A 10,187-nucleotide genomic window follows, 5' to 3' on the forward strand; every position below is an offset into this window, starting at 1 on the left:
TAGCGAGCTATTAGACTCCGCCCGCCAAGCAGTGGATTTTTTTTTGTGTATCGTCTTAAAAGTGATAATAAATTCGGACATATGTCGAAACTTACTTTGCTATTTTATCAATACACACTTTTCACATCTTCAAGTGTACGTATCAGATAAAATCATTTATCATATTCCTATGACGTTCTTTCTTCAAGATACCAAATATGGGATTGTGTGTTAGTTCTAAGAAGACTCGAATATAGTTTAGATACGGGTATGGTGCTCGTTGGAATATATTTACTAACTAGGAAAAAAAATGGGTGCCTTAAATAAAATAATTGTGATTTTTTCCGTAATTGTGTCAATCAATTCACTGCCATTAAGAACTCGAATCGATACAGTGACCTTTCCTAGTGACGATGTAATTAACCCTTTTGATTTGCAAGATTTTCAAGATGACATCAACATTAATAACGATGATAAAAATTCCACGGAAACTGAAGAAGAAAGTTTGGAAGTCGATTATATAAACCCCGGAAACAGTAGCAAAAGTTTAGAAGACGACTATGAATTAGTTAATGACGTGAAATACGATCCAGGAGTTGCAATTACAAAGAATCAGGACTTTACACTTTTCAACCAAATAAGAGACGGAATGGTTGTCACTAGCTACGAAGTTACACTGGAACCAAGACTAAATGACGGAACATTTAACGGGGTAGCTATTCTCAGAGTGCAAGTCCAATTGGCTACAGCTGAAGATCCTTTGATATTCCACTTTGAAGATCTAAACATAGACTCTGTCCTGCTGGCTGCAGGAGCTGGGTCCAATTTTGGAGCCCCTGATGAAGTAGTGGTAGACGACGGTCTATTGGAAATTAATACTGGCCATGAAGCAACATTATATACTATTGAGATACGCTATAGAGGATCCTTGTCACGAGCCGGCATCGGGCTGTATAGTGGCAGTTATGAAACTGAGTAAGTATTCCACCTAAAATTTTTAAAATACTAAAGATACATTTTTTTACTACTATAATATGAAGGTATACATTATAGTTTAAAAAATACACTTAAATTTATTTCGAGTAACTGTTTTCATCGTATGGAAAACTTATATAAAATCTTAGTTACTTATACGAAAACATTTACAGAAATAAACAAAAATTCGTGAAAACGTTTGCAAGTAATATTTCACCATCTATTGTTTGTAAGAACATACCTGGTTCTAATTGCAATCCCTGAGGCAACAACAACAATGCTTGTGTAGGAGAGACAAAAGCGCATAAAAATGGTTTACAGAATCTTATATAGAACGAACACTTGAAACTTTACCAATTTTTCTTATAATCTTACAAATGATAATCATATTTCAAGAAATCTCTCACTCATAATCAAATTATTGATGCACAAAAAATTCAACGAAAAATAGTGATAGTATATCTCATAGTAAATTGAGATGATTTTTATCTTTCTGGAATGATGGTGTCATCATTCTTGTCCTATCTCACAAAATAAAACATTTTTTTTTTATCTAATAATGTCAATCTTATACTAGTATTAAAAATAAAATATAAAATTATAAGCAATGTGTGGCAATAAGTACAGAATAATATTACCGCTAAGCAATTGATTTTTGAACTTGTAAATATTTACTAATTTTTGCACACGCAACTTTTTATTGAGCGAAACCGGGTGCGGTAAAAATATAATATTATTATGTTTTTCAAAATTTACTTCATTCGTTGTCCACATTTTGGGAAATGTATATCTATCTTGTTTAAAAAAATGAAACTCAAATAAAATTTTTATTCAAACTCCAACACAAAATTTAAAAATGTATTCGAGATAAACACATGTTACGCAAAAGCTGCAAACCGATATACTCAGAATTTTGAGATAAATTAGATATATTCGCTTTATCACAACTGGATCATGAACGGGTGACATTATCTTAAGTATTTCTGTGAGCTATCAATATTCGACCTATTTGTGATCATCTTTATTCGTTGATCAAATTGTGAAGAAGTGCAATGGCTTTCCTAAAATTTAAATGGAGAACTATTTCATTATTATGTATATTGATTAATAGTATAGTTAAACCTTTACCCATTAAATTTATATCTGATATAAAAAATATAAATGATAAAGTCTTAAGAACAAATGATCACCCACGTAATACAGTAGTAGATAATAACTTGGAACGAAATGAGGACTTTAGTCTAACACACAGTAATAACGTAAGACCAGGACTAAAATCACCAAGATACGCAATTGAGATAACGCTGGATGGTGTCAATGCATTCAAAGGACGGGCTGTAATAGATGTGGTTGTAAACGAAGAGACACTAGAGGACCCGCTAAAATTTAATGTTGAAAATATTGAGGTGACAAGCGTAACAGTTGCAAGATTTACAACTGCAAATATCATCCCTTCAACGTGGGAATTAAGTGATGGAGTGTTAGAAGTGACGCCCAGCCAGAGTTCGTCACTATTTATCGTCTACGTAGAATATACAGGCCAATTGAGAAGTCCAGGCATCGGGCTATATGTGGGGCGCTATGATCAAGAGTAATTATATTTAAACATTTGCGTTCAATTTATTGTTCGGTGTATTAAAAACCTGCATTTTCTGGTTGAGTTTCTACAAAACTGTCCGGATTAAAACAGATCAATTCATAAATTATAAACACGATTTTTTTTTCTAAATTATTATAGTCAAATCTTAATGACAAAATATAAAAATGTTTAATATGTATGTATATTTTCAGTACCTACGTAGCGATGAATTTACATCCCACCAACGCTCGCCGAGTCTTCCCTTGCATCGATGAGCCAAATGTTCACACTACCATATCTTTCAATTTTGCTGGCATAAACAACTATCAACATGTAATAGCTAATTCCATTTTAGTTGATCCACGTCCCCAAAATGAGTACGTATTTATCTTACTTGATTCATAAAACAATTTGATAGTATGATATTCATGCTTACATAATATGAGAAGACTTTTAAGTCGCTAATGTTATGCGTAAGTATAGCTTGTTACACCATCACTTGCACATATTTACCAAATCTGAGTAAGTTTTATCTAAATCTTTTGTTTTTTCATGTAATGTTTCTTTACAGAGTACACTTCACGCCAATGTCGGGTGTACCGCATCTATGGGGGATGGTTGCACATAATATGAATGCTCTAAGTTTTCCAATTGCAAATGTTGCTCTGTACGCTCGGCCTGGTCGTAGCAATCAGGACTCTCAAGCCAGTGTAGCAATTAGTAACTTCTTTAGCTCTTTTAACACATGGACGGGTAAAGATCATGACCAAATTGTCGCTAACCAAGATGGAAGATTACATATTATGGCGATGCCAGATGTTGATAGGGATTGGTACGCTTTGTCAACAATTTGTATTTGGTAAGTATTTTTAATAATATTGTGTTGTGCTATCTAATGTTTTGCTTAATAAAACTGACTGTACTTACATGATAATACTTTTCAAATTTTCTATTCTTACAAACTATTCCAATGTTAGAGGTTATTTTTTTTATATTTTTTATACATTGTAATTAAAAATATTATGTCACTTATATAGGGAGCCCTATGTTTTAATGGAAACTGGAGCATCTGTTAACCAAAGAAAAACAGGTCTTGTTAAATTATCAGAAGCTATATCCAGACAATGGTTCGGATATGTTATGGTACCAGATAACTGGAAATATCAATGGGTTGTCGCGGGACTCGGAAGCTACGCTGCGAATCGCATTGTTAGAGATGTATGTATATTTTATAAAGGTCATCTCAATATTATTGCAAAGAGTTGTTAAATTCTTCCATATGTTTAGATTTTGAAATATAGCACACAATTTACTAGTTCCACTTTAATTTACGTATAAATTAATCTGATAACCTATAGTTTTACTTAATTTCAAAATCTCAACTTTAAAAATACATTTTCATAAAGAGGTAAAGATACAAATTATAAATAGTATACAACTATACACTTATACAGTATCCTTTCACATAAGTACTTAGTAACAAAACATTGTTGTACAACTGAAACCCGGAAACTGTATCAAATTAATAGAAAACTCTTAAGAGATCTGAAAGAGAGGTGTCTCTGCTCTGAATATCTGTTTGAATTTTAAACTATTTTCTTAATTTTCAGTTTCAAACAAATCCTATAGGGGTAGATGATACATTGATAGATATGAATGCTGTATTTGTTAGCGATGTTATACAAGAAAGCTTACTAAATGACGGATATAGGGCTGCATTACCATTGGAAGCGGCAGAAGATTTATTTGATGAAGACCAAATACGAGAGAATATTAACGGATTGGTTAAAACAAAAGCCCCTGCAATCCTTCACATGTTAAGCTTGACTCTATCCAAAGATCCCGAAAAGGATCACATCAAAGACGCTGCATCAGCACTTCTTCAAACTGAGTAAGTGGCCTAATAAATTAATAGTAGACTTTGTTACGTTGTCTGTTGCAAGTTCAATGATGGAATTGGAATTATTTAACGTCATTTGAACACAGAAATCTTTCAACTAGAGCTCCAAAATAGCTTCGCTTGCCTCGACAGTAGCGTTGCCGTGAGCCTTTGTCACTCACCTCACTCAGTAGAAAAATACATAGTTAAATATTTGAGTAATTTTTAGTACATATTACTAAACATTTCAAGTTTCGTAACCAGAGGCAATTATTTAACCTTGGACGTAACAATTACATGCGGACAAATGAATACATCATTTAAAATAATAATTATATAATATTCTATTTTACAGCGCCCTGTCAAACATAAACTCTCGAAACTTCTACGATACAGTAAAAGGGTTCTGGGATGGTGAAGCAAACAAATTGATTGATAGTGTTATAGACTTCATGGAAGCCTGGACTTTGCAAAATAATTATCCTATTATCCGAGTTGGTTTGCAACAAACCGGTGTCTTTGTGTCGCAGGTAAGTTTTCTATTTGTAATTAATATAGAACACTGCCAGTTTTAATAATACGAGGTAGGTTGGAAAGCATTTTTGAAATTTTTAAAATGGAAACGATTAGTTAAGTTTTTAGAGTAGATTGAAAAATCATCCTCTAAAATAGAACAACGAAGACGATTTGATAATAATAGTTCGATAGTTAATAGCTTCAGAGCTCTTACGCGCAGAAATTACTTCGCAAAGGTTCTTTTCTTTGTGGACCTGTCTGTTTATGAAATGAAAGCCAGTTCTGTAACAACAAATACATTTCAGGAAAGATTCGGATATTCTTCAAGGCCAATAACGGTTTACATGGTACCACTAACTTACACGACTAGTGTCAGTCCAAACTTTGATAACATTTATCCTGTGATGGTTATGGAATCTACAGTCAGCTTAGATATGGTTCTAGGTGAAGAAGACTGGGTGCTGTTTAATATTCAAGGACAAGGTAATATTATCATTATAAATAATAATACCTATTTTTGACTTCTCTGTCCAATTTTTATCTATTTTTATGGATAATTTTTAAATAGTTATGAAATGTCACTTTATAATTAAAAAAAAAATCATAAAAACAACTCGATGGTTAATACAAAACTTATCAAAATGTCTTTATGCTATGGAATGTTTTAACAAATATACCTAAATAATTTCTTTTTTCTTTGAACATATACAATACAATAAAACCAATGTCTATTTGAATATAAAGGTTACTACCGCGTGAATTACGAAAATGAACTATGGGAAAGAATTATTGAAGCTTTAGAAGATCCTGAAAGAAGGGCAACCATTCATCCTATAAACCGAGCAACAGTAAGTATAACTGCTAGATTTTAGATTTTTTTTTAAGTGAGACTTCTTTAGGCGCGTTGCGAATGAAATTTCGATCGCGTCATGGCATCACGTCATGGAGTAAGGTGGTGATTTTGGTAAATTTTTATCTTTTGAAGTTTCACTTCTGACACGTGTGCTCGGCACACACGCTCTTTTTTATATTATTATATCAATATTCAATAAACATAATGTCGAAATGAACATGTAATGGAAGTATATGATATTTTACTGTTGTCATTGTTGAACACTAAAAATCTGTGGAAACATTAGACTCGTGTGTTGATAAAAAATTGTTTATTGATTGAATAGAAATCAATTCAAAGGATTGAAAGCCAGAATAAAAAATCTTCCAAAAGGTCATTCTGTACGTGCTCCCAAAACAATATTTTTAAAATGCTGGCTTTGAAAGAACATAATTACAATATTGTGGTATAAAGACTATGTTCGAGATTTGAGATCACTTGAAAGAACTTATATTGTTTTGTAGTACTTCAGATACTATTTTAGGACTAAGTGCGCAGCTGTATTAGGGGATGAGCCATTATCTCTACTTAGGTACTGGAAAAATACGCCATACTTTTTAGATAATACTTAAAACGAATCTGTAGATTATCATATCTTATCTATTTTCTAGTTAGTTGACGATGCCCTGAACTTAGCGCGAGCTGGTAAGGTGGATTACGATATAGCGTTCAGGGTGGTTTTGACTATGGAGCATGAAACCGAATACGTGGTATGGAAGGCGTTCATTAGAAGCATGGACTTCTTGAGAACTCGTCTCTTGGCGCACGTTGATGATGATGACGATCTGGATCCGGCTATTTATCGTGTAAGTTGATTTTGTATGCAAACTTTATACATAACAGTCAAGGCTGTCTTTTAAAAGTTGATAGGAATCTATAAAAAATACGTCCGTCCACTCGTACATAAAATAACATTGAAACACTCATCCAACGATAGCTCACAAGACTACACTTGTCCAAATGATAGCTTGTACCTACGTGTCGATTTTATCTGTATACTATAAATCAATGATATTAAATTACAGAGAATGGTGAGAAGATCAATCGTGACATTGGAAAATGAGCTAGGTTTTACACCAGAAGTAAATATAAATGAGCCAGCTATGACGTCCCTGGTCCGCGGCCTGGTGATGCGCCACGCCTGCACAGTTGGCTATCAGCCCTGCATCGCTGCTGCTATTGACTGGTTCAGAGATCCGAATAATAAAGATGCTGTGTAAGATTATATTTTTAACCAAACGAAAAAAAGAAACTAAAACACATTTATTTAATATTGAGCATGAATCTCGTAAGAAAAGTACATGAAACATTGTTTTGTATAAAAAAATAATTGAGATTTAATTTACTAGAATATCATAGGTGCAACAATTTGGAATTAGTTAATTATACGGAAGTAGCTGCTCATATTTTATATTACATAATAACAACCTATAAAAATATCCAAAAGATTATCAATCAGATATTTTGATTTCTTACCTTTCAGGAACCCCAACATTCCAGCTGACCTGCGTCCTGCTGTATTTTGTGCCAATGTAATGTCCGGTGGTGAGGAAGAGAGAAGCCTTTTGTTTGAATATATCGAAACTGTCAACAATGCCCACGAAAGAGTGGTCATTTTAGAATCCTTGGCTTGTTCGCAGGACAACACTTTCATTCAGACGTAAGTTGCGAAACCGAATTGGTTGTAGGATTACATTTCGAATGATGGTCTACTTGAATGGGTAGAATGCATCGCATGAACTTTCATATTGGATTTGTTAATACAACAGTGCATTTACATCAAACGAACATAGAGCCTAGAGCTAGAGCATTATTTCGTGATCTTTTAGTGTAAACGAAAACTCGTATTCAGTGTTTTTCAGTTTTAGAACATTGCATAGGTATAATCTTTTCGAACGCACTAAGAAAAACGAAAGAATGCTCTACGCCTTTTGAATATACCGTGAGACTTTATGTTTTACTTTATGTACATCTAATCAAGATCTAAATTATTAAAAATTGTAAACTTGATAATATTGGGCTTTAAGTTAATATAAGCCGTAAACTTGCTCTAATTTAAAAATTCCTTTGTCGTCCACGGCCTACTGATATTAGCACAGTAATAGGCATGTTAAATTTCCTCTTTGTTTACACGCCTTTGTCTCAAAGACCGTTGTGGTGACCTGCATTGGTCTTATTTATGCTAACTCACAAAGGCTTTGCATTTTTAATTGTTAAAATAGAACGAATATTTTTTTCTTTTAATTTCGAACAAAGAAATAATTATTAGAATACTCAGGGTACGAATTTCTGGTTTTTAATTCTTATTTTTTGTATTGCATATTTTTTTTATTCGTGTGACTTGTTTTAATAGTTTGAGAATTTAATACTAGGTATGTCAAAAATAATTGGTACAGTTATTTAACTTCGAAATAAAAAAAGTTTTTATTTCATGAATTAAATAGGCTTCGATTGAAACTCCAGAGAACATATACATAAATAATACATAAGAATATTTATAAGTTTCCGTCGTAACTTATTTAATTCATAATAATTATTTAACAGATTGCTAGACCAGACCATTGCTGCCAATAGTCCCTACAGCACTGAAGAGAGATCCAGAATATTTAAATCGGTTGTTTCGTCTACTGGTCCCCAAAATGTCCGCATTGCTTTGAACTTCCTCACTCTAAGAACTATAGAAATAAGAAATATGTAAGTATGCATAATATATCGCTTATTAATAACCGTATTAAACATAGCCGGTCATGGACTAAGAACCTTGAACTAGAATATATAAAAGGGGACAAGTAACCTTGGAGAGCCTTCTTCAGTATTTTTAGAATTGGTGTGATAAACGAGAGTTTAGATTCATTTTTATGCACTTTTCATTATATTATTATACTTACTTCAACATTTCCAGTATACAAATAAGATCATAACAAATTTTCAGGTACGGAGGCCCAGAGAAACTGGAAGAAGTTTTGCACGTAGTCGCCAAAAACTTAGGTGACAGGGATATGGTTAATGATGTATGTATTCCGTTATTTATATCTTTTATGTCATAATATCTGTTATATGATAATTAGCTCATATTCTGCTAGAACACAGGCCTCCCATGAGCCTATGAGCCTGGTAATAATTCACCAAGCAAATCCAGTCAAAATCGTATTAATATTATACCTACGTCTGATCTCGACCCCACGGCTTACTGATTGAAGTGCTATATCCTTTGGACCACTACTGCATTGCAATTTCATATAAATGAAATAAGAACTTTAAGCTCCTAAAATTGAAGGAATAAAAGAAATTCTATTGTTGGGGTTTAATCATGAGTGGCAAAGAGGTCAGGTGTCGCCACGGAACGGCAAAAGACGTGGATTCGAACCCCTTTTAAATAATAAAGGAATATCATACTTCGCAATGCTCAAAGATAACTTTATTTTCAGTTCACCAACTGGGTTAAGTCGCGATTCAGCGAACTGGATGACTCCGAGACATCAGCTGAAAGGGCAGTAGAAGAATTGCAAGAAGATCTTATTTGGAACACTCTATATTTAAATACTGTATATGAGTGGATAGACGAAAATGACGCTCATACAGTGATGGTGTCAGTACTACTGATCGCCTTGGGACTTTTCGTCGCATTATTTAATCAATATTAGTTGGATAGTTTGTTTAATCATTATAATATCTTAGTATAACTATTACGCAATTATATTCTTTTTGTTATTGTAATTTTAGATGTTAATTAAGTTTATTGGGGTCTTATTTTTTATTCTTAATTTTGATAGTCATAAGGAGTTTAACATATTGTAAGGATATTTTAAGGTTGGAATGATTGGGTAGTTTGATGAAACATAATACTATAATTTTGTATAGTTTTAATGTTTTGAGGCTGAAATCTAATTCACTGTGCTATGACATTATTTAAGGTAATTGTAATAATTATGGAACTAAATTTCATAATTTTATTTAATAACAATAGTTAAGCGGCCTACTCACACATCTGTCGCAGGGGAATATCGGTTGCGCAGCGGTCGGAGCAATTTCAGATGTTCTCTAAATTGCCTCTACATGCCTATACACATCTCATAAATTGCCAATATTGCCCCTGTAGGTGTATGTATGTGAGTAGCCCGCGTTAACTGACAGAAGTTCAGAAAAATATAAAGCAAATGAGTAAAAGCAAATATTGTGAATTAGAAGTAAGCAAAACTATGAACGGTCACATCTTGTTACAGAATTGTAACTTGATTGTTTGATTCTTATAGACGTATTTTTAAATCATTTATTATTTTTATGCTATTTAATGTTAATCGTTAATTTATTTTATGATAAAACACGTCAATATTGCACAAAGTGAACTTTTTTGTCTTAATTTAACA

General features: G+C 32.9%; 1 protein-coding gene across 2 annotated transcripts; it reads left to right on the top strand.

Annotated features, from left to right (window-relative positions):
- The first annotated feature begins 233 nt into the window (after nucleotides 1–233).
- LOC149485275 (aminopeptidase N-like) lies at nucleotides 234–10,161 on the top strand. Of its 2 annotated transcripts, none has more exons than XM_089700028.1 (14): nucleotides 234–954; nucleotides 2,746–2,910; nucleotides 3,105–3,392; nucleotides 3,571–3,751; nucleotides 4,144–4,424; nucleotides 4,768–4,942; nucleotides 5,234–5,411; nucleotides 5,673–5,776; nucleotides 6,432–6,626; nucleotides 6,846–7,036; nucleotides 7,304–7,480; nucleotides 8,365–8,514; nucleotides 8,753–8,831; nucleotides 9,249–10,161. In XM_089700028.1, the coding sequence occupies exons 1-14, from the start codon at nucleotides 290–292 to the stop codon at nucleotides 9,462–9,464; spliced, it is 3,045 nt and encodes a 1,014-aa protein (XP_089556154.1). In that variant the 5' UTR covers nucleotides 234–289; the 3' UTR covers nucleotides 9,465–10,161. The 2 variants fall into 2 exon arrangements, with proteins under 2 accessions (XP_089556154.1, XP_089556155.1); XM_089700029.1 differs by having other exon boundaries at nucleotides 8,753–8,822.
- Nucleotides 10,162–10,187: the final 26 nt, after the last annotated feature.

This window comes from Colias philodice, chromosome 10 (assembly GCF_061535455.1).
Source record: "Colias philodice isolate Cphi_HAF_F1 chromosome 10, ilColPhil1 Martin Lab GWU primary, whole genome shotgun sequence".
Classification (NCBI taxonomy): domain Eukaryota; kingdom Metazoa; phylum Arthropoda; class Insecta; order Lepidoptera; family Pieridae; genus Colias; species Colias philodice.